This window comes from Vipera berus, assembly GCF_964194415.1.
Source record: "Vipera berus genome assembly, chromosome: 3".
Lineage (NCBI taxonomy): Eukaryota > Metazoa > Chordata > Lepidosauria > Squamata > Viperidae > Vipera > Vipera berus.
In genome coordinates, this window is record NC_138204.1 from 71,379,178 (window position 1) to 71,404,852 (window position 25,675).

A 25,675-nucleotide genomic window follows, 5' to 3' on the forward strand; every position below is an offset into this window, starting at 1 on the left:
TCCTAGAGTGTCAGCTAAAGACCTACAGAAATCTCTGGCACATGCTAACATTTTTGTTGACACATCTACAATAAGGAAAACATTAAACAAGAATGGAGTACATGGGAGGACACCACAGAGGAAGCCATTGCTGTCCAAAAAAAATATTGCAGCACGTTTGAAGTTTGCAAAAGAGCACCTGGATGTTCCACAGCATTACTGGCAAAATATACTGTGGACAGATAAAACCAAAACTCAGTTGTTTGGGAAAAACACACAACACTATGTGTGGAGAAAAAAAGGCACAGCACACCAACATCAAAACCTCATCCCCACTGTAAAACATGGCGGAGGGAGCATCATGGTTTGGGGCTGCTTTGCTGCCTCAGGGCCTGGACGGATTGTTGTCATTGATGGGAAAATGAATTCCAGAGTTTATCAGGACATTTTGTAGGAAAACGTACGACCATGTCCACCAACTGAAGCTCCGCAGAGGATGGGTGATGCAACAGGACAATGACCCAAAGCATACAAGTAATTCAACAAAACAATGGCTTCAACAGAATACGCCTTCTGGTGTGGCCCAGTCAGAGTCCTGACCTCAACCCGATTGAAATGCTGTGGCATGACCTTAAGAGAGCAATTCACACCAGACATCCCAAGAATATTGCTACACGAAAGAGTTTTGTGAAGAGGAGTGGTCCAAAATTACTCCAGATCGTTGTGCAGGTCTGATCTGCAACTACAGGAAACGTTTGGTTGAGGTTATTGCTGCCAAAGGAGGGTCAACCACTTATGAAGTCCAAAGGTTCTCATACTTTTTCCACCCTGCACTGTAAATGTTTCCATCTTATGTTCAATTAAAACATGACAACAGCTAATGTTTGTGTAGTATTATTTTAAGCAGACTGTGTTTTTCTATTGTTGTGACTTACATGACATTTAGAGCGCATTTTATGGCCAATTCATGCAAAACTCCACATAACCCCAAAGGGTTCACATACTTTTTCTTGCAACTGTAACAGTGGCGACGAAAGTGGGATCCTGCTTCACTGACTAAAGAGCTGAAGTATACGAGGGAAAGGCAGCACACGCCGGAGGGAAGAGGCATTTCCCCCCCTCTCAAGGTCAGCTAGCAAGCTACACTAGCAACCTTGTGCTCGCTGGACTCATTCCCTGAGCCTGAAGCAGGATCCAGAAAACGCAGGAACCAGTAAGAAGAATGCCGAAGGTTGGCAAGTTGAGAGAGTTCAATATATCACATATACAACTACACATTCCCAGCCAAAAGTTTGAAAATTCAGGCTCCATCCATTTGCATAGAATGGACATATCCAAATCTCCAAAATAATATCAAATCTGGATTATTTCCCTGCCCTCTGCAATTTTGTTAAATGCATTTTTCAGCCACCAGCTATGAGCCAAGTTCTCCAAACTTGATGCCTACATCTACTCAGCTAAAGATGGTGAGGATATATTCCAACAAATCCAGAAGACATTGTGTGGTTCATGGAAGTTCCTAAGCATTATACTATTTTTCATAGATCCATGATCTCCATGAGAAGACCTTTGCCTACTCAATTTCTATATCCAAGTTTGTTATTGAAGGAGAAACAAAGAAAAAGCATCCATCCTCAGACCACTTCTAGAAATTGCCTAAAATGGGAAGCTTTGTGAATAGTTTATATGAAAGCTATCATCTCTTAAGCATTATCTTGCATATGCTCATCATTATATAAACAAGAGCCACAACTACTAATATTGGTTTCCATGTTCCAAACAGAACCCCATTTCCTTTTTGGGCTGATTCTGTACTCGGGAAGCCCCATTTTTTCCAATCTACACAATTTCAACAGCATTGAATCCAGTCTTTGCAGAGGGCTATGTAAAACAGAGGAGAGGAATAGCATCTGTTCAGACATTCCTTCTTGGCTTTTTGCTCCAAATGATACTTATAGGCATGTCATATTTTATTCTGGTTGTTTGGAATATTATACTATCTTTGTTTCTCAGATATAGATCTTATTCCACTCATTTGCTTATACTAGATTTTCAACTGTCAAGAGTAATTATGGTTCACGAGAGAGCATTTGGTTTCCAATAGATGTCAGCATTATCCCAGTTATGTTTACTATTTCTAACGAAGCACACTGAGGATGACAGATTAAAATACAGCAGCAATATCTTGATTTTTTTTAACCAATTTCAGTCAACACAAAAGCCATATTTTTATACTTTATTTGTAGTACAAAACGATGAAGTACAGTGGTCCCCAGGGCTACTTAGAACATTTTTTAAAAAAGAAAGAAAATAAGATTTTAAAACATACATACACGCTTGCACACCCCATTCAGTTCTATGGAATTATATATAAGTAAACAAGAATTCTTAAAGTATATAAAAAGATATCTACATCAAAAGGACTTGTTAAGAGTTCGGGACACATATTCATACGTGAACAGAGGTTTCTAAATGTCCTCTTTTTGTACCAAACTTTAAAAAAGGCAGTGTTACACTAGACTATAAAAAAAAGTCATGAACACATTCATTAAAGTATGTAAATATTGAACTGGCTACATATGATGCAAATAACTAAACTGGTTCCAGACATATGCACTGCGAGTGTTGTATAAAACCTCGACTTAGGAAGCACTTAACGTATTCCAATTAGTTTCCCAAGAACATCCATAGCAGCAGCAGCAGCCATTGTTCGTAGATAGTGAAATGCACCCAAAAGGTACGGAGGAAATACTTATGGAGTAACCACTCCTCCCACCTCATTCCTGGTGCTAATACTCAAGACCGGTCTTTCCCAAACTGGTTAGTCAAGCTGGCTGTGGGAATTGTGCACCCAACATATTTTGAGATTGGGGAACATTGCTCAAGACAAAGAATTAAAAGAATTCAAACTTGACAGAAGTTTCTCCCCAAGAAAGATACACTGATAATAAGCATCCCATTAGTTCTTGCCAGATAGTCACCATTTTCATTATTTTCTGCAATGCACCCTTCAGATGATTCCAAACAAATCCTTGCAAGAAAATACTACCATCATGCTGTGTAATTTGTATTTAGGCACAAGTAAAATTGTGCTGAAGTGATTATTCCTGGGCTTCCTTGCGAGCCAATTTGTAAACCTGGGTTGGTCCATCCACATGAGTGATAGTAGTAGTGAGCTGAAGTTCTTCTCCAGTATTAACTCCCAAGTCACCTGAAAACACAAAACTGCATTTGAGATGAATGTGTTACCATGATGACAGTTTTATTGCAAAATTACCCCAGCATTTAGAAAGAAGTAAGCAATGGAGAAGTTGCATGAATGGACATGGTTTCCACTAATAAAATGGGGGAATGGGCTATTTCTCCACTTTGTGCATGCATCCACATATTTGTTCAGTAATAATACTGTTGACCCGGAATTAGGGGACAGTATAGGAAATATCAATTGTGAACGTGCAGATGGCCCTACTGCCTTTGGGTTCTTGCAAAGTCCTGGATGCAGGGTCATGAAAGGCCAGCAAGGAAAATACTCACTTCTGCTCAAGGATGGCCAGCATGCCTTTGGGTGGCTGCAGTGCCATTCTTCTATTGGGGCTGCTGAACAATTAACCTTTGGGGCTCCTATCACAGTGGAATCACCCCATTCCATCCAGGATTTGTTAGCATCCAGGGGGGGGGCATTGGCTTACAGCCTCCTGACTGGGACTGTATTAGATAGCACTCCTTGACAACTCACAAATTCATATAGAGTGCAGTAGCAGGTTCAATCCAGCAACTTTTCTTCCCCAACTGGATAGTGATCATAATTGTGTATAAACTATTACAGCAGTTTATTTTCTGGCTGGGCAGATCTACCTGACCTTTGGCCTTGACTACAAGAAGGTCCCCTCTGCTCTTTGTAGTTCGTTTGCAGCAATGGGACTCATGACTTATATGTCTGGTGTTAAGAGCTTATATGCCCTAAGGGATTGGAAGGCGAACCAGGCATTTATCTTGCTAATCATTTGGACTGGTGGTTCCTTTGTGATCAGTTTGCCTGTAAGTCTTTGCCAGCTTACTGATCTGGTACATGTACCATCGGGATTATCTTTCCCTCTGTTCATATTATCCAACACAAGAATACCATTCATCTCATGGAGGAAGGAATTAGGAATTACCCTAAAAATCCGAAAATTTCTACTGATGCTGTATGGGGATGGTTTAGGGAATTATTCTTGGTACTCTGTTTGTAGTAGTCCTTGTTCTTGTATCCTGTTGTGTCATTCACTGCTTGCTCCTATTCACCTCTGCCTGTCCTCAACAATGTGGCCTGTATACTACAGAAGCCTATCCCGTGTTCATACTTTCATGCACTGCTCTAAGTATGAAAGGGGGGATTATGTTGACCCGGAATTAGGGGACAGTATAGGACAGGGGTCTTCAAACTCGGCCCTTTTGTGACTCATGGACTTCAAGTCCCAGAATTCCTCAGCCAGCATACCTGGCTGAGGAATTCTGGGACTTGAAGTACATGAGTCACAAAAGGGCCGAGTTTGAAGACCTCTGGTTTAGGAAATATCAACTGTGAATGTGCAGATGGCCCTACTGTCTTTGGATTCTTGCAAAGTCCTGGATGCAGGGTCATGAAAGGCCAACAAGGAAAATACTCAATGTCCTAACTCACCCAAGAACATACAATATCTTTAGGGAAACACCCAAAAGGGAACCTGTTTGTTACTTCTGCTCTCTTATCTACAGTATGCCAGACTTACTGGGTGAAATCTTTACCATATGCGTGTCAGCTTTGCTGGATGGCTTGGTTATGTAACCAGAAAGAATAAATACAAGGATTTGTTGTCTTTCGGGGCTGCTCTCATTTAAAGGAGCCCGTCTTTTTGTTCAGCTGAATAAAAACGTAAAGCTTGAAGGCAACTTCTGGTTTCCTGTATTTTTTACCAGCAAAACCTCAGAACCTGCATATCAGTACCTTCTTTTTAACAACAAGCAGAGCTGTACGTGTGTGTGTCTCTTTGTGTGTAAGCACACAAATGGAAATGAAAATAAACATTGTGCAATAGGACCTTTTTTAATTAAAAATAAACATTGTGCAGTGGGACTTGCATTTAATAAGTGTGTATAAATCTCAGGATATAAAGAAACTGAGAATAATCTTTCAATTAATTCAGGATCTAGTACAGGATTTACTTTGATTCAGGTTTGTGCAACAAGCTGTTACAGATCGGTTGTACTGTGTATAATCAAAATGGGGAAAAAATCAGTTCTCAGATCCAGAAATCTCTTTTCCATTCCTTCCTTAGTACATATTTTCACAATCTAAACTTCCTTTACCTTTTTCAGAAAGCCCTTCTTACTGTTCTCTCAGGCCCAGGGGCCAGGAGATTAGCTGAACCTATGAAGTAATCTATGTTACTTTTGGCTTTTTTATGATTACATTTATGATTATATCTTTTCCTGCTCAGGCCACGCAAATGGCTGGCCATATCAATAAAATAAAATCAACCACACTATCTCAGGGTATTTATTAGCAGATCAAACCCATAATCAACAGAACTATGCGTATAATGCTAGGGATCTTCTAATTGACTGATTAGTTTTAGTACAGTGCAGGAAACTGCATCTCACCATTTGACTCATCTTCACCGTAGTTTTTATGGGAAGGTGCATACAGGAACATCAGGGCAAAGACATAAAGGTTCCACATTCCATAAATCCCTGTGAAAAAGGCACTGTTCCAATGAAATGTAAAGTTGCCCCATTTCCAGTGACCTTCAGTCACCTAAACAGGATGAAAAGTTGATATGTAATCCAGCAGTGAAGACATAAGCGTAAAGTTAGCACAGACAGACAATCAGCGAACAAAGTCAATGATTTTCATCTCCGATAGAAGGACTTCCTCATCCCCCGAAACATCTATTTCTGGCCTTCACTCCACTGCATGGTTTTAACGGGATGCTCTCCCTATCTGCAGTGAGCCAACAACAAGAAAAGTAGCTGGGCTTAATGTTAAATCAGGGAAAGAGATCTTTGATGCTTCCTCTTTCCCCCCAGTGATGAAATAAAGCTATGAAAAGAACCTTTGTTGATACATTGCTTCAAGATATAAAATAACAAAATAGCAGAACACATTACTACTAGATAGCAATAATTGTAGAAATTTTCAGTAGTCATTTTAGATTTCTCACCTGACTGAAAATGAAAAATATTACTGTCATGGCAGCACAAGCTAATGTGATCAGCATCAAGAATTTGAACCGAAAAATCAGTCCCTGTGAGAGAGAGAGAAAAACAACAAAAAATACTGAAATATTCCAAATAGAAGATTCTGAAGAAGAAATCCTATATAGTAGAGCAGGGGTGTCAAACTCAATTTCATTGAGGGCCACATCAGCATTGTGGTTGCCCTCAGGGGGCCAGGTGGGCGTGGCATGGGTAAGCGTGGCCTACTGGGTGGGTGTGGCTAGAGTGCGTATGGCCTACTGGGTGGGCGTGGCCAGCTCTACATCGTTCGCATCAAGGGTGCCTATGGGGGCCTGGGCAGGAGTGGGACAGATCTGGGGGGTCTCTGGCAGAAGGAGGGTCTCTGGGCCAGGGCCAAGGCAGTGGGGGCCGTTCCCTCACTGTTTCCAGGATGGCTTCGCGGGCCGCATGAAACCACTTCGCGGGCTGGATCTGGCCCCCGGGCCTTGTGTTTGACATGTCTGTAGTAGAGAATAAGTCCCTGTGGGTTTTACTCTGCTTTAGGGGTGATGCTCATCTCTGTTTCTTTAAGTCATTGAGCCAGAGCTGTCTGGAGACATTTTCAGAGTCATGTTGCCAGCATCACATCACCCTATGGTGCAAAATGTATGATAAAACACTGAACATTGTTACTTTCCCATTAAAGTGGTACCTATTTATCTACTTGAATTTACATGCTTTCAAACTGTTTAGGTTGGCAGGAGCTGGGGCAAGTGACAGGAGCTAACTCTTTTGTCACATAGTGGTAGGACTCAAAACTGACAAAGTAAGGGGAAAAAAATTCCCATCTGCTACTATTCCCTTGGTTGGTTTTGCTATGCAGTTGCAGATATACAAGTGAAGGCCTTGAAATACAAGGCACAATATTGGTTACCCTTTTGTTACGGAGGGGCCAGACAATCAGAAGGGAATCTGTTTGCTACCTGCTCTGGTCCTTGAGAGAAGCAACTTTCTCTACCCTTCTCTATAGAAAAGGACTGCCTCTTTTTATACAGTCCTGGGGGTGGGAGGGAATGTGCATAGCTCAAGGGAGGACTTGAGAGGCAAAATTTCAGTTTACCCTCATTAACATAATCAATGTTGTAGGGTCCCTAGGTTCCCCATAATGGCCTTGCTGGAATACCAACAGGAACTGGCATTGTTTTAAAACACAATTACCCCAACATCCTATGGATTCCTTACCTCATAATGAAGCCTGCGGGCTTTATTCATTGCTGGTAGGCTGGATTGTTTGCCACTGATATTTCTGAACACTTGAAATACCATAAAACACAGGAACAAGAAGTAGAGGCAGAGGCAGATTCCGGCAACAATAATAAATGCCATCTTAAGTGGTAAAGTTAAGGGAATCAGTAAAGGCAGAAATAGAAATAGGTAGTTCATTTGGCATCTTGTTTGCAGATTCCTATTCTGCTCTTAAATATAAGCACAGTAAGAAATATTGCATCTGTCACACTTGATATTTGCTAAAATAAACTTGGAGGTTAGCCCGTAAGAAATATGGTGCTGTTCAGCTAGCTTATCATGTTATTAATGCCTCCAATCATTTCTGCCCACCCAGTATATTCCAGCCGAGTGGGTAGGCTCCAGGTCCCCTCCATGAAGCAATATCTTTTAGGACTTAGGTAGTGCCTGGGATGGATGCTTGTTATTTGCTAAAGGACATTATTTTGCACTGTGTAATTTGTCGGTTATTGCAGGGCTTTTCAACCAGTGGCAGGGGTACCATCTGTGGTACATTGGCACCTGGCAGGTGGCACGTGACCATCCTAGAAAAGTGGTAGCGGGGGAGGGGAATGAGCTGAATCGGTGGCAGCACCGCACAAGCCTGAACGAGAGATGGCTGAAGCTGTAGGGTTGTCAGGGCTCAGCGGAAGTGCCAGGATCGGCACCAGGCTCCAGCTGGAGCTTGGCGCTGATCCTGGCGCTTTTGCTGAGCCCTGAAGAAGCACCTATCAGCTGGAATGTTGCAGCATCTCCAGGGTCTTGTGATTTAATTCAGAAGCTTGGCAACTGATTCATATTTATGATGGTCACAGTGTCCCAGGATCATGCGAAGGGACCAAAACCTGCTGCAACCACTCAGCAGAGGGGGGAAAATAAAAATCAAACACCCCCCGCCACCTCACCCCTGCTGCCAATCCTCAACAGAAATGCTGACAACAATGAAAACATCAGACAGGAGGAAGAGCGCCGCTGGGCAGGCAGGCAGGTGTCTTGCTCGGCTGTGGCTTGGGGGCACTTTTCATTGTAACTTCAAACAGTCACTAAGCGAACTGTAGTAAGTTGAGGACTACCTGTACTTCATCACATTTTTCCTTTTTTTTTAGTTATCAAGTTTTTGACACCTTGCTAGGCGACTGGTGGTACTCGGATGCTGCCATATCCTAAAAGTGGTACAATGGGTGAAAAGGTTGAAAAACCCTGGGTTATTGAGTCATTTTACTCTAGTCGGTCTATCTGATTTTATGTTTTCAGCTGTTTCTATGTTTTTCCCCCTAGTTTTCTACACCCCCTCAGAGTTCACTGGGGTTGGGCAGCCAATAAAGTTAAATTGGTGGAGCCTTGGTGGAGCAGTGGGCTAATGCCTCCTTAAGTAACACCAGCTGCCTGCAATTAGTGCAGGTTCGCATCCCACCAGGCTCAAGGTTGACTCAGCCTTCCATCCTTCCGAGGTAGGTAAAATGAGGACCCAGATTGTTGGGGGCAATTAAGCTGACTTTGTAATAATGCCGCTTGGGGAGGGTGTGAAAAGCCCTAATAAGCAGGCATATACATAGAATGAAGGCTACTGCTAAGCTTGTAAGCCGCCCTGAGTCTTCGGAGAAGGGCGGGATACAAATGGAATTAAAATAAAATAAAAATAAATAAATACATAGGCTAAAACAAGGAGTTCCAATATCCCAGGGGCTGCCACAAGGAAGAGGGAGTCAAGCTATTCTCCAAAGCGCCTTAAGGCAGAACAAGAAGCAACGGATGGAAACTAGTCAAGGAGAGAAGCAACCTAGAACTAAGGAGAAATTTCCTGATGTCAAGTTTCCAATGTATGGTCTTTTCAAGTGACTCTGAGGCATTGTTTACCTTAAAAGTCCTTTATTTAGCCTAATACACCGGCGCTTGCTTGAAGGAAGCTGGAATCTGAAATCTCCGCCCCCTTGCACAATATATTAAACACAATCCTCCACCTTTCTAATTTTGTCATTAATCATATTCTCCAATTAATTTAAAGAATCAGTTTTCCTTCCCTTAGACAACCCGCCAAGTTCTTATCTTCTTTAATTTCATATGGCCTTCAGGTACAATCTTCCTCCTCCCTCTTCCCAGCCTTAACCCTATCTCTTAAAGCAATACACAAGTTTAACATAAGAAATAGCTGCTTCTTCATTTCTTGTCAAGCAAGAACATTCAATGTTAGCAGCGTTGACATCTGACAGTTAGAACAATTAATCAGTGGAACAACCTGCCTCCAGAAGCGGTGAATGCTCCAACACTGGAAGTTTTTAAGAAGAGACTGGACAGCTATTTGTCTGAAATGGTATAGGGTTTCCTGCCTGAGCAGGGGGTTGGACTAGATGATCTCCAAGGTCCCTTCTAACTACTACTTCTTATTATTACTATTACTATTACTACTACTACTACTACTACTACTATTACTACAGGCAACCATTTGTGTTCCATACAAAAATCCTGGGTAAAAAGCAACTATCTTGAAACCTCAGCAAAATCTTGTTAAGAGGTTTGAGCTGCCATGGCCTTGTAACTTAACATTATTTCATCACCTTCACATTTAGCATTAATGGGAAAGAAACTCAGCAGAGGAGGAGATGCGGAATGGAGATCTCGGGCTCTCCTTCACCAGGGTTGACAATGGAGGATTGTAAGAAGGTATCTGGCCAGTTGCTGACAAAAGAGTGGTAAGATTTGGGAAGGCTCTGGTATTGGAAGGGAGAATGGCCAGCTAAGTCCTGATATGTGAGAGGATAGGTCAGACAGGAGGGCCTTCAGGGATGCCAGTGTCCTAACTGGAACAGTTTGAGAATAAAATTTGTATTTGCATGTACCAGTATGTACCTGGCTTTATATAGCATTCAGGGTAAGAGGTTGGAAGCTTGAGGATGGCCCTGGTTTAAAGTGAAAGAAGAAGCCATGCTGGCTGGAGAAAATATTCTTCTCAGACTGCAGGTAGTTCCTGTGGTTGTTAAGCAGGACGTTAAGCGAGACATCACACCACAACGTATGGTTTTACTGCTGGCTTCTCCGCTGATCTGACCAGTTGTAAAGCATGCACATGGTGATCACGTAACCATGGGGACGTGACACTTGTAAATGGCTGCTGGTTGCAAAGTGCCTGAATGTCAACAACATGTGACAGTGGGGGGATGCTGAGACAGTTTTAAGTATGAGGACTTGTCGTAAAGTTACTTTTTCAGCACCATCATAGCTTCAAATAGTTGCTTTAACATGGCAAGTTATTAAGCAAGGACTATCTATAGCAGGGGTGTCAAACTCAATTTCATTGAGGGCCACATCAGCATTGCGGTTGCCCTCAGGGGGCCAGGTGGGTGTGACCTGGGTGGGCGTGGCCTATGGGGTGGGCATGGCTAAAGTGCTTATGGCCTACTGGGTGGGCGTGGCCAGCTCTACATCGTTTGCATCAAGGGTGCCTATGGGGGCCTGGGCAGGAGTGGGACAGATCTGAAGGTCTCTGGCAGAAGGAGGGTCTCTGGGCCAGGGCCAAGGCAGCGGGGGTCGTTCCGTTTCCAGGATGGCTTCGCGGGCCGCATGAAACCACTTCGCGGGCCAGATCTGGCCCCCGGGCCTTGTGTTTGACATGTTTGATCTATAGTGAGAGAGTACTCAGGGATGGCTCCTGCCACTGTATGAATTTAGGAAACTGATAAATGTGATGGGCGTGGGAGACAGAAGAAAAGGCTGGTGTGTGCACCTTTATCAGACTGCTGACTTTCTGAGCAAGGAGGGGAATGTATTTAAGGGGATAAAAGGAGGTTGGGGATCAACCCGCTATCCCATGTTATACTGATATTGACGGGGAAAGTGAGCTTATCAAGTAGTAAGGATCAGGGGATGTGGGGGAGGGCACCGATAAATCATTCCATCGAAAGGAGAACCGGTAGCTTGGTACCAGTTTCTGAGTCTCTCCTGTGGTCTCATTCTTTTTTTTTATTAAAGAGTTTTACAAAAACAAGATTTTACAATATATCCCCAAATCCCCCCCACCCCAAACCCACCCACTCCCCCGCCCACTTCCCAGAGCTAAATACAGGATTATAGTTATAATAATCATATTCTAAATAAAAATTTTGCATAATATACAATTAACCAAATTCATAATGTGCTTTAACTCCCCTTTAACATAACTACATACAAAGTACCAACACTAAGATCAATAACAATATCCCTCTAAAATCTACTCATAAGCTAAATGGAACTTTTTAGTCCCATATTTATTCTGAATATAATCTATCCATCTCCTCCAAACTGAAATATATCTTTCCTGTGAATGATCTTTCAAGTAAGCAGAAATCTTAGACATTTCTGCAAGATTCGAAACTTTAAACACCCATTCTTCTACAGTGGGCAAACTATCCTTCTTCCAATATTGTCCCACCAGTAACCGTGCTGCTGTTATCATATTCAACATCAAATTGGTTTCTTTAACATCACAATCTACAACAATACCCAATAAAAACAATTGCGGAGAAAACTTTATCTTTCTCTTAAAAATCTTTTGAATGTTCCACCAAATTTTAATCCAAAAAGCTTTTATATTTCTACAAGTCCAACCTGTGGTCTCATTCTTAAGCTGGATCTCTGCTGGATCAACCTCTGGCCTCAGGCTGATAGAAAAAATTCCAGGTTCCTCTAGGATAGGACCTTGTTCACTGATGACTTGAAAGTGGACGAAGAGGCAGACCTGGCAGCTTACACATTACTAAAACCTGGTTGCGTAAGGGTGGCAATGTCACACCCTCTTAGAATTCCATCCCTCTGGATTTTGTGACTTACAGCAACCTTGATGCCAAACCAGCAGGTGGAAGCACTGATCTATAGAATTGCCTATGACCGTGACAGCTGCTTGTGAGATATTGGTCTTTAAATGTTTATGTGTTCAGTTGGATCGTGGGAATCCTACTCAAGCACTGGAGTTTAGCCCTCAGCGTTTGGTGTTGGGTGATTTCAGCTTCCGTATCCTAATGTCTGAATCTGGGAAGGCTTTGGACTTCATGAACAAAAAAATATACCTGACTATGGACAAGTATAAACCCAAGGTTAATCCTATGCCATAATGATAAGGGAGGAAAAGTAAGGCAGCCCTTGAATCAATGTTACACATACTTGCTCTAAATGACATCCACAGAAAGTAAACTTTGAAAAAGAACATCCCCGTGTATATGGATTACTTTAAATTCACGAAATTTAAGGATGCTTAAACTCTCCATGAAGTTTAAATGAAAAAAACACACCCTTATCAGCTTATTAACGTCATCTTCCCAAAATTGCAGAGGCTTTGGGTGCAAGAATAAAGAAGATAACAAATGGTTCTGAATGAAGTAAAATGCAAAGGATACAGCCAACTCTGTGCCAACATCTGTAGCCCAGATACTATAGAATGGATTTTTTAATTGTACTCCTCTGGAAAGAAAGTCAGTAGGTCAAATTATGCACACAGCATGTGTAAAACAAAGCAAGTATTTGGGAAGTCTAGAGGAACAATGTCTAAAGAACGAACCCTTGTAAGCTTTAGGAAGGGGAGGGTTGATGTTCATTTAACTGTTTTAACCAGAAATGCTCAACTGTTTATTTCCATGCTATTCACATTGCAGATAAGAATAACCGAATGGTTTTATTATTAGCTTGATTCAAATTCTTTTTTTTTTGTTCATTTGTATGAAACAACCTGGGGAGGAACTAGCAGAAACAATGAACCAGCAAAATATAATAACTATAAGTCTCTACTCTTTTTCTCTCTTCCCTAACTTGGAGTAACAAAATGTGTGATGTTATGATCCAATCCTCTGCTTTTCTGCTCTCATTCAAAGCCTGTTGGTGTTACATCGGAAGAGAAAGTTACTACCGTATATACTTGAGTATAAGCCGAATTTTTCAGCCCACTTTTTGGGCTGAAAAATTCCACTTCGGCTTATACTCCAGTCAACAAAAAAACTTACTGAGGACTTGTGCGCGGCCGAGGCTTTGGAGCTTCCGGGATCGCGCTCACCTCTCCCAAGCCACCGCCGTCCGGAGACCTGCCGAAGTTTGGGGAGGTTTGGGGAGGTGCGCGCGCACCTCCCCAAAAGTCCCCAAACGAAGCCGGGTCTCCGTTCCTCTGCGCCCTGCCTGCCTGCTTCTTTCCACAGCGGAAAGAAGCAGGCAGGCAGGGGGCGGAGGAACGGAGACCCGGCGACGTTTGGGGAGGTTTGGGCGCCTCTCCAAATATCCCCAAACGTCGCTGGGTCTCCGTTCCTCTGTGCCCTGCCTGCCTGCTTCTTTCCACAGCGGAAAGAAGCAGGCAGGCAGGGGGCGGAGGAACGGAGACCCGGCGACGTTTGGGGAGGTTTGGGCGCCTCTCCAAATATCCCCAAACGTCGCCGGGTCTCCGTTCCTCTGTGCCCTGCCTGCCTGCTTCTTTCCACAGCGGAAAGAAGCAGGCAGGCAGGGGGCGGAGGAACGGAGACCCGGCGACGTTTGGGGAGGTTTGGGCGCCTCTCCAAATATCCCCAAACGTCGCCGGGTCTCCGTTCCTCTGTGCCCTGCCTGCCTGCTTCTTTCCACAGCGGAAAGAAGCAGGCAGGCAGGGGGCGGAGGAACGGAGACCCGGCGACGTTTGGGGAGGTTTGGGCGCCTCTCCAAATATCCCCAAACGTCGCCGGGTCTCCGTTCCTCTGTGCCCTGCCTGCCTGCTTCTTTCCACAGCAGAAAGAAGCAGGGAGGCAGGGGGCGGAGGAACGGAGACCCGGCGACGTTTGGGGAGGTTTGGGCGCCTCTCCAAATATCCCCAAACGTCGCCGGGTCTCCGTTCCTCTGTGCCCTGCCTGCCTGCTTCTTTCCACAGCGGAAAGAAGCAGGCAGGCAGGGGGCGGAGGAACGGAGACCCGGCGACGTTTGGGGAGGTTTGGGCGCCTCTCCAAATATCCCCAAACGTCGCCGGGTCTCCGTTCCTCTGTGCCCTGCCTGCCTGCTTCTTTCCACAGCGGAAAGAAGCAGGGAGGCAGGGGGCGGAGGAACGGAGACCCGGCGACGTTTGGGGAGGTTTGGGCGCCTCTCCAAATATCCCCAAACGTCGCCGGGTCTCCGTTCCTCTGTGCCCTGCCTGCCTGCTTCTTTCCACAGCAGAAAGAAGCAGGGAGGCAGGGGGCGGAGGAACGGAGACCCGGCGACGTTTGGGGAGGTTTGGGCGCCTCTCCAAATATCCCCAAACGTCGCCGGGTCTCCGTTCCTCTGTGCCCTGCCTGCCTGCTTCTTTCCACAGCGGAGGGATTATGTCCCATTCCTCTTTGGAGATCCTCCCCAAGTCATTAAGGTTTCGAGGCTGACGTTTGGCAGCTTGAACCTTCAGCTCCCTCCACAGATTTTCTATGGGTTTAAGGTCTGGAGACTGGCTAGGCCACTCCAGGACCTTAATGTATTTTGGGTCATTGTCATGCTGGAATACCCATCCACGACCTATTTTCAATGCCCTGGCTGAGAAAAGGAAGTTTTTACCCAAGATTTGACAGTACATGGCCCCGTCCATCGTCCCTTTAATGCAGTGAAGTTGTCCTGTCCACTTAGCAGAAAAATACCCACAAAGCATAATGTTTCCACCTCCATGTTTGACAGTGGGGTTGTTCTTGGGTTCATAGGCAGCATTCCTCCTCCTCCAAACATGGCAAGTTGAGTTGATGCCAAAGAGTTTGATTTTGGTCTCAGCTGACTACAAAACATTCACCCAGTTCTCCTCTGAATTATTCAGATGTTTATTGGCAAACTGCAGACGGGCCTGTACATCTGCTTTCTTGAGCAGGGGGACCTTGAGGGCACTGCAGGATTTCAGTCCTTCACGGCGTAGTGTGTTACCAATTATTTTCTTGGTGACTATGGTCCCAGCTGCCTTGAGATCATTGACAAGATCCTCCCGTGTAGTTCTGGGCTGATTTGTCATTGCTCTCATGATCATTGAAACTCCACGAGGCGAGATCTTGCATGGAGTCCCAGACCGAGGGAGATTGACAGTTACAGTATGTTGTGTTTTTTCCATTTGCGAATAATTGCACCAACTGTTGTCACCTTCTCACCAAGCTGCTTGACGATCATTTTGTAGCACATTCCATCCTTTTGTAGGTCTACTCTACAATCTTGTTCCTGACATCCTTGGACAGCTCTTTGGTCTTGCCCATGATGGAGAGTTTGGAATCTGATTGATTGATTGCTTCTGTGGACAGGTATCTTTTATACAGGTAACAAGCTGAGATTAGGAGCACTCCCTTTAAGAAAGTGCTCCTAATCTCAGTTCCTTACCTGTATAAAAGACACCTGGGAGCCAGAAATCTTGCTGATTGATAGGGGATCAAATACTTATTTTACTCATTAAAATGCAAATCAATTTATAACTTTTTTTTGAAAGGTGCTTTTCTGGAATTTTTTGTTGTTATCCTGTCTCTTACTGTTAAAATAAACCTGCATTAAAATTATAGACTGATCATTTCTTTGTCAGTGGGCAAATGGACAAAATCAGCAGAGGATGAAATAATTTTTCCCCTCACTGTATCTGTGCAAGTTGTTTTTTTTTAAATTAACATCCACAGTAAAGCTAAGTGACAAAAGCTATGAAAAAGAAGAAATTCTAATTACCTCTCGCACATGTCGAAGACAAACAAACAGAAAGCTCCTACAGCTATTGGCCCAACTTGTTTCCAGTAGGCTGCAAAACGATTTCGTTCATTCTGATCCTAAAACAGATTAAATAAGAAGACAATAAAATTATTAGGCAAAAATAAAATACATTGATTTCGCAGGTATAATTAGGATGGTAGCTATGGCGAAGAATTTGTAGTCTTAAACCATACTTTATGTAAGAATAATAGTCAAGTCATTGATACATCTTACCATAAAATGTAAACTGTCATGCTTTGTTGTTGTTAGTTGCGAAGTCGTGTCCGACCCATCGCGACCCTATGGACAACGTTCCTCCAGGCTTTCCTGTCCTCTACCATCTTCTGGAGTCCATCTAGGCTCACGCCTACTGCTTCAGTGACTCCATCCAGCCACCTCATTCTCTGTCGTCCCCTTCTTCTATTGCCCTCAACCTTTCCCAGCATGAGGCTCTTCTCCAGTGAGTCCTTCCTTCTCATTAGGTGGCCAAAGTATTTGAGTTTTAGCTTCAGGATCTGGCCTTCTAAAGAGCAGTCAGGGTTGATCTCCTCTAGGACTGACCGGTTTGATCACCTTGCAGTCCAAGGGACTCGCAGGAGTCTTCTCCAGCACCATAGTTCAAAGGCTTCAATTCTTTGGCGCTCAGCCTTTCTTATGGTCCAACTTTCACAGCCATACATTGCAACTAGGAAGACCATAGCCTTGACTATACGCACTTTTGTTGGCAGGGTGATGTCTCTGCTTTTTAGTGTGCTGTCTAGATTTGCCATGGCTTTCCTCCCCAGGGGTTGCAGTCCCCGTCTGCGGTGATCTTGGAGCCCAGGAAAATAAAATCTGTCACTACCTCCATTTCTTCCCCATCTATTTGCCAAGAATTGAGAGGGCCGGATGGCATGATCTTGGTTTTCTTAATGTTTAGTTTCAACCCAACTTTTGCACTCTCCTTCTTCACTCGCAACAAGAGGCTCTTTAGTTCCTCTTCACTTTCTGCCATTAGAGTGGTATCATCTGCTTTAGTAATGCTAAATAAGACTGTGGAGTAGCTCCCCACCCCCAACAACCCTGTACACGTTGATTTCCAGAAGGAAGTGCAATGATGGAGCTTTTTTGTCAGCTTTAGCCAATTACAGCCCATGTTGATTCAAACAGTATAAAAATTATAGGATCTTGAATCTCATTTTCCAGCACTCATTTATACAAAATCTTACCACTTATAAATCATTAATTTGGCATACATTTTGATAATAAAACCTTTCCTATGTTCACAACTTTAGGTTGTAATAAGACTACAGTTCTCCTAATCTCCAACCAGCTCAACTTATGGCTTATTTTCTGAGAGTGATGAGAACGCTAGAAAGTGGGGACTTGCTCTGCAGAATGAAAACAAACCCTAAAATATATAACAATGGACCATGGAGGGAAAATCCTGGAACAGTATATTCACGAACTCATATGAGAGCACCTACCATCATATGCTCTCCACAGAAGATGATCCAAAAAGACAAGAGCATAGCATAGAAGACCCCTTGACGAATATCTCCAAAAAGCAGCATCCAAGTCCAGTCAAAACCAATAGAAAACCACTCTACTGGAATGTTTATGAAAGTCATAGAGATTCCAAGAGCAAAGATTATCCTGAAAAAAATAGTAATGCTATCAAAAACTCTTCCATTTTCCTCAATTGCTCCAATAAGCTTTATGTAATATTCAGGTAAATGCCTCCTAAAATGATCCCTGTCTCCAGCTACTTGACATGCCACAAAGGCCGATACAGACCTTGCACTGATGGAAGCTGCATACCACCACCACCATATATAGAGGTACCAGGGATGGGACAGGCGCACCCAATATTCTTCTTGACTCTATATGTTTGTCTGTCTACCTATCTAGGACAATTCTAGCAATGGTATCAAGTTGACTCAGTTTTTAAAACATTTCTCTGAATTCACATGAAAAGTTCACTTTAAGTTTAGTTACTAAAGTCTACCTGAGAAAGAAATGAGTGCCTCAATGCATCTTTCCATAGTTGGTAAATTTGTTATCGGCTATAGTTATGGCAAATAGATGGATCTATAACCTTTTGAATGCTCTAAAACAGATTTCTTCAACTTGTTACTTTTCAAATACAGTATGTTGGGAAAACACGGACCAGTCACCAGATAGGGAGAAAGTTGTTTTAGCTGTTCTAGAAGATGCAGATACAATAGTACAGGGGCAGGCAACCTCGGCTCTTTTAGGACTCGTGGACTTCAACTCCCAGAATTCCTGAGCCAGCAATGCTCAGGAATTCTGGGAATTGAAGTCCACGAGTCCTAAAAGAGCCGAGGTTGCCTACCCCTGCAATAGTGTATCATTAAATTTAGAAAGTGAATACAGGGAGAATATGCTTCAGTACAGGGGTATGTCACATGCCTTAAGATTACTAGCACCAGAATTTTTTAACATTAGACTTTAAGACAGTTACAGTCCATGTCTGTAGATCAGACATGTCAAACTTGCGATGTCACGTGATGCATCAGAACTTTTTCCCCACTGCTGGCAAAGGGGTGGGCACGGTTTCCTTGTGACACATCCGGCCCACCCCTGCTGTAGATTAAGCAATCTTGACTAACAGAGCTGTAGAACAAACTGCTAGACTGGGCTCCTCAAAGGGGAGCAATGACTGCCATGCCAGTAACAACCACACAAGATTTGATTTCCTCTTTCAAGAAACAGACAGAACTTTCGTGATCATTACTTACTTTTCCAGGAGCACAGGTTGCCGTGTCATCTGCATGATCCGTCTCCAATACCAAACCATGATGATGAAAATGCTGGGTGTAAGGAATGTTTTCATGGCAAACCAGACTTTTGTGAAGCCGCCGTTTTGATGGATACCCTGAAAGTGAACTTAAAGTTTCAGTGCTGCTTTTCTTCAAATTGCTAACACAAATCCTAGTCTTGCAATGCTTCATTTGTTTAAACTACCATAGCCTTTCCATTTATCCTAAAGATCTTTTAAAAAACAAGTTAAAAAAACAAAGCCAAATAATATAAACACACAGGTTTAAAATATGCACTATACAATCACTGTAGCAGAGATGAGTTGTACTTGGGGAATATAAGACATGGTAAAGTTGTAAACAGAAGAGTAAAAAAAAAATCAAACATTTATCTGGTGCCAAAAGCTGGTAATGTTGAAATGTTAAATGGACCTCAAGGCAAAAGATCCAAAAGCAGGGTGTGAAATCAAGGAAGCTTTTGCCAGAGGTGGGATGTTAAGAAGGGCACCCTTAAGTGGCTCTTTTAAATATTAGGCCTTAAGGTGCTAAGTTTGAAATTTGACTTATAACAAATACATTTCAGTGCAATTCTTTTAGGATTGACGTTCTTTGGTTTCAGAAGAGTGCTAGTATTCTCCACTAGCTTCTGAATTGTTTTCAAGGAAAGAGCCACATAAATTGCTATCTGGATTTTAAGTGAGACTAACCACTCCTTCGAATTTCGTGTAAAGAAAATAAATAAAAATGCAATCTAAGAATGTTCCTTTTATCGTGTCCCATATTCTCCTAGTTTGGCTTCTTGGAAGATGAAGAAAGCAGTATTGCTCTTGCTCAGTGTGCAAAGTGTAATTCAAAGTCAGGTGACAGATAGGTGCTGATAGTCTAGCATAATGGCTGCTTGCTCCTAGAGGTATCAAGGAAGCGATTATCAGCAAAGCTAGTGAAAAATTAGTTAATTTCATGGGTGCAAAGAAGCATAATGGCTGAAGAGGCATCAAAGGGGGGAAAATCTGCAGGGAACTTGGAAACTGTATAGGGACAACATTCTTTTTCTTTTCCCCCCACCCCGAAGATTATGCACTTAATTGTATGCACTCTTATAACAAGTAGTAACTAGTAATTATAGGAGTTGGGAGACAACATTTATTTTTGTTTGATTTATAATTAGGATAGTGTTTCAGCTGCATAACATCCTATAACCAGTATGAAACATCCCAAATAATTATAAGCCAATTCTGTTCTGATTCTACTTCCCCAGCTACCAAACCTACTAGTCAAATTAGTTAAGAAGATTTTAAAACACAGTGGAAATTGGATTTCCAAATGCTTATTTTGAACAGTAAGGGGCATCATGTGCTCATTTCCATGCTAACATTGAGATAAATTCTATGTTCATATCTTTAATCTGATTTCTAATGGAATCTAACCACAAAGAATTTAGAATAAAATAGTAAGCACAATTCATTCCATATTCAGAATTTTAGAATATCTTAATAAATATGTGAAATAACTACAGATGTTTCTGTTCTGTTAGGCTTGTAGCTTATGTGTATGCTTATAGGGAGAAGGACATTAGTATAAAAATATTAATGCATACTTACCACTAAACGGATATCCTTTATTTCGCCAATTCCTACATTAATACCTGCCTTTTCATTAACAGGAAGACGAATGTTGAGAAGATAGTATTTGTGAGCTACAGTTCCAATCTCCATGAATGGGAGAAAGTCACAATCATAAAACTTCCCTTCATGCTCTACAGTCTATTGAAAAACCAGGAAAGAAAACAGAACTATAAAAATTGAACATATCCACTCATAAAACTGTTGTACTTTTATGATGTATGAGCACATACACTGTATTTTGGAAACTATAGCTGCTTTCTTGGGATAGGTTCATATTTCACCAAACTAAGGACAAATAAACCACAGTGTACATTATCTTTATGCGTCTTTCAGCTTAATGGACAAATTCACTTAAAAATGCCTACATTTTCTGAAATGGCAAACGTTTTCTCCTCTAACCCTAACCACAACTTACAGTTATATGTTCACCCAGCAAAATTGGCTGTCAAAGCAGCTAAAGAATATATTTAGTTATATCATTAAGTTCAAAGTAAGTATAATTAAACATAGCAAAAATTAAAATAAAAAGAACATTGAAACTTTTATCTTACTAAAGCCAAACTATAACAACATTTGTTCAGCCAAACCTGGAAGTATGAAATAATTCATAGTGTTAATGCTTTCCACTAGCTATGCTAAACTGTAGTCCACCTACAGAAATACTTTTATAGGCGATGGAGGGGGGAACTTATGAACATCTGCAGTGTGGCAAACAATTCTTGGTTGTGATTGTGAAAAACACTTGGTGGAGTAAAAGTTCTATTAGTTTTCCAATGCTGGGTTATCAATAAAACCACTAGTCATGCCGGCCACATGACCACGGAGACGTCCTCGGACAAGCGCTGGCTCTTCGGCTTTGAAACGGAGATGAGCACCGGCCCCTAGAGTCAGAAACGACTAGCACGCATGTGCGGGGGAACCTTTACCTTTACCTAATATAGACTTACTAGTTCTAACGGGTTAATAGTAAAGTACAAAGTTTCAGAAACAAACCTTACAATTTATTTATATTTCTGTATAATTTTATATTTATATTTCTTTATCATTTATAGTTCTTAAAACTTCTCAAGACATTTTAATTAACATTGGAAATCTTTGGACAGTATCCAGCTATGCTGTATCCTTGGCAGAATTAATTCAATGCATTTGAAAGCAAACAGTACAAAGGATTTTGCATTTTACTAGGACAAGTGTATTAAAGCAGAACAGAACCACAAAGAACCTACTTTTGGAGCACCAAAACTACAGTTGAGCTTTCGGGTCTCTACTGCATGTGCCATTTCTGTCCACTCACTGACCGTATCATCACGATATCCTAAGTGCACATCAAGACTAACTTTTGCATTTTCTTCTGCAAAAACAACAGGATACAACATGTTAAATGTGTCAAATAATATTTTCATGGCAAAATGAGAACAATTACTTTTGACTGGTAACTCTAGACATTCCTTGTCCCTCAGGCCATGACAAAGAGCAGTATGTCAATTCCTTTTGTGCATTGTATTATAGTTTACATCTTCCTTGGTGTAGCGAATTCCACCCCACTTCTTCCACTTACTTTTCAGATTTTTTTTTCCACAGGTGGCACATCTTGACGGACAGCCGTACTTTGCTTAAAATTACAGTGTGTCGCTGACAATGTATATAAAACCAACACTACTTGGATTTAGGATAATAAAATACATTTTCAAGCAAGACCAATATTACTCCATACAATCAATAATGATCTACATACAATTGTTGTGTATCATGTCAGAGTCTACTGAACCTCCAAAAGGAGAATGATTCTAGAGGCCTGGTTTCCAGGCTTCAACCTGCCCGATCTTCGGAAAATCAGGAAATACAGCTGCTTCTTCTCATGCGATTGACTCTATAGGGCTGAATCCAGTGGAGAGATGTGGTCCTGAGGGTGACTTGGAGTAAAGCTATAAAGAGCTTTACAGGTTAAAGACAAAAAAAAAAATAATAGAAAATTGAATGCATAAAATGCCTTTGAATTTTTGTTTTTTAATTTTCTAAAATTTTTAATTATTTTTAATATTTATTTTTATTATTTTATATTGTATTTAATTTTTATTTATTTTTTAATTTTTGTCGATGATAGACATTTGTTTATCCTGTGTTTAAACAGGACTTTAATTACAGGGGAAAAAAGTATTAGGCAGCCAATGTAGGGCCTGCAATTCAGATATAATACGATCCCACTGAGAAAACTGCTCCACATTCAGCCCATTGCAGTAAGCTAAGTAGGTGGTAATGGGGGCATGGGATTTAGTTAATAGTTTTATATCATGATTTTGGATGGAGCTGGAGATACTGTCACGTCTCACAGTACCTGGAAGCAATGAGGATCTGGGTGGGACACAATAGGCTTCAACTGAATCCCAGCAAGGCAGAACATTAATTTGTACATCAGGGCTCTCCTATGGTCCCAGTATTTCCTCTAAATGGAGTTTCATTACTCCCAACAGAAAAGGATGGAAAAAGATTGTGGAGGAATTAGAGGTGGGACGCCAAGGTGCCATTTGCAGGCTTATCTGGGATGTGAATACCTTGCTACAATATTCTTATCATTACCTGCTTAGACTACTGCAATGTCTAATTCCTGAGAGATTATAGGTAAAACAACAAAATTTTCAACAGTGTCCAGTTATTAAAGTAGGAGTTGTGGTGGTGCTGTGGTTAGAATGCAGTATTGCAGACTAATTCAGCTCATTGTCATGAGGTCGATCCTCACTGGCTCAAGGTTGACTCAGTCTGTTATCCTTCCAAGGTCAGTAAAATGAGGATCCAGATTGTTGGGGGAAATATACTGACTCTGTAAACTGATTAGAAAGTTCTGTGAGGCACTATGAAGTGGTATATAAGTCTAAATGCTACTGCTATTGCTAAGTAGAATCAAGATTCATGTCAAGTGGCTTTATTGGTAAAATATTGTACTACCATGTTTCCCAAAAAGTAAGAACTACCCTGAAAATAGTTTTGGGGCAAGGCACACAGCTAAAAATCAAGCTAGGGCGGAGGTGGAGCTGCCCCACGCGCCCCACACCCACTTATCTGGCAGCCAGGCCTTTCCTCGCCAGCCAACTTCTGCGACGTCCCCAGGCTTGCATTTCACAATCAGAGGCCTTTCCAGAAGGCCACTGCTGCCGAGAACCGAGCTATGGATTCAATCCATAGCTCAGTTCTGCAAGGACTCTGCAGCGGCAAACTGAGCTATGGATACAATCTACAGCTCGGTTCTTTGCTGCAGTGGCCTTTTGGAAAGGCCCTTGACTGCAAAATGCAGGCCGGAGCTCCATTCTCAGCTGCAGAATGAAGCTGCTTCTTTGGCTGCAGAAGAAGTGAGCTGGCTGGGCAGAATGTCGGTGCTGGAGGTGAATGGAAGTGCTGGAGGTGAATGGAAGACACACACACGCCGAAAATAAGACCTGGTGCTTCGTTTGGAGGCAAAAATAAGACCGGGTCTTATTTTTGGAGAAACATGGTAACTGGTCACAGCAACCAGGTGGTAATGCTACAGGATGGTTCTTCCCCAAAAAAGGAATCAGTCACCCCAAAATAGTCTGCTGGGTAATTATTGTCAACGCAGCAAGGGAAGAGAATGCTCCACCTTTTTTTTACTGACAGCAACAGTGCTTGAGCAAATTGTTTTGTAGATTATGGGGTGCTCAAGAATCTGATGCCATCTCCATAATCAAAGGCAAGGGTTAATGCCTCTCTAAATAAAGAATAAATTGATGTGAGCCCTTCAAGATAGGCTTGGCCAGGAATCAGACACCACAAAAACTACAGGAACTCTATTGTTGAAGGGCGTAGTAACAGTTTTAAAGTCTGGTGATTTTTCCCCTCCCCCTCTTATATCAAAGAGTTTGATATAAGAGCAAGTTTCATTTTCATTTCCTCCTCTCTTCCAGGGCTAAGCTTTATGGTGCATGAATTTCTTCAAGATTATCTCTGTATTCCTCTGTACTTACTGAGAATCTCAGCTCCTTAGGTGCACTAAACACAGCATAAAATAACAGTGTCATATCATTCACGATGTTTACTTCCAGTCTGTATTTGAGTAAGAACTTCTCTGAAGCTCTTCTTTTCTACACATCTGTTACCGTTTCACAGTTATAATTTTACTGGGATTACATGGAGAGACGTTCATCTAGAATGCTGGGAAAGGGTGTGGAAGGGCTTTGTGGTTCAGACCAGCTATTTATAAAGTACTTGAAGGGGTGTCTTTTTTCTATGGGTGCACCACACTTTTCCAGTTACTCTTCTAAGCACAAACTGTGTATTTCAGATTTAAATGGAAGTTTTTACATTGAAGTCCATCCATTTTGTTTTATTGTGCACACTTTTAGTGGTGGGTAAAAGTGTGTGAACCCTTTTGAATTTTCAATATAAATACAAGGAAAACTTACCAATCAGTACAGAACAAGCAGATCTGGACGGCATCTGAAACATCACCTAATCATTCCCCCGCCCAGAAAATCTAACCCTCTTTCTGGGAAGTAGCCATCCAGACACATCTTAAACCTGAGTTAAAAAGCTATCTCTTCTGTTAGATGTGAAAATATTTGTGTTTTCAGGAATCTCTTCCTATATTTGCTTCTAAATGATTTTGCTGATAATTTGAACATCCTGGCGTCTTATTCTCTGATGTTACAAAATAAGTAATAGTCTCTAGAACACATATGTACAGTATATAAATATTGTGTGTGTGTGTGTGTGTGTCCCCATCAATATTCTTTTTTTAAACTGGATGCCAGAACAGATTAGTCTTACAACTGAGGTCTGGTCCAAACAAGAATAGATAACTAACACTTATCATTAGTTGGATACTCTGCTTTGGTAGAGAAGGCTACATGTCTTTCATAATTTGATTATAATTTTCCAGTTCCCATCCCTTTGCTTCTTTCTTTAAATAGTAAATGAAGGACATGAATGTGCAAGCCCTGTAGTCTGATTTTGTTGTTTTTGTTCTTAGCATCAACAATATTTGAGAGAATGTAATAGAAATCTGGGATTAAATAAGCAACAGAAGGTAACTGCAATTGCAGACATGTAATCAGTACAGTCAACTCTCACAAAGCAATTGCCATGTTGCTAATGTAAAATAGCAAAGTGCCCTCTGAATTTAATCTAAATCAGGGGTCTTCAAACTTGGCCCTTTTATGACTTGTGGACTTCAACTCCCAGAATTCC

At 41.9% G+C, this 25,675-nt stretch overlaps 1 protein-coding gene across 1 annotated transcript in view; it reads right to left on the bottom strand.

Annotated features, from left to right (window-relative positions):
* Positions 1-2,167: 2,167 nt before the first annotated feature.
* The window catches only part of WLS (Wnt ligand secretion mediator), a 44,810-nt gene continuing 21,302 nt past the window's right edge, over positions 2,168-25,675 (bottom strand). Inside the window, exons 3-12 of the mRNA XM_081324607.1 lie at positions 21,703-21,827; positions 20,453-20,614; positions 18,831-18,967; positions 17,556-17,724; positions 16,069-16,166; positions 12,807-12,870; positions 7,399-7,542; positions 6,162-6,245; positions 5,602-5,755; positions 2,168-3,190 (exon numbers count right to left, since the gene is read on the bottom strand). Coding sequence (XP_081180733.1) covers positions 3,081-3,190; positions 5,602-5,755; positions 6,162-6,245; positions 7,399-7,542; positions 12,807-12,870; positions 16,069-16,166; positions 17,556-17,724; positions 18,831-18,967; positions 20,453-20,614; positions 21,703-21,827 — 1,247 coding nt within the window. The 3' untranslated portion in view covers positions 2,168-3,080. The remainder of the gene's footprint in view (positions 3,191-5,601; positions 5,756-6,161; positions 6,246-7,398; positions 7,543-12,806; positions 12,871-16,068; positions 16,167-17,555; positions 17,725-18,830; positions 18,968-20,452; positions 20,615-21,702; positions 21,828-25,675) is intronic.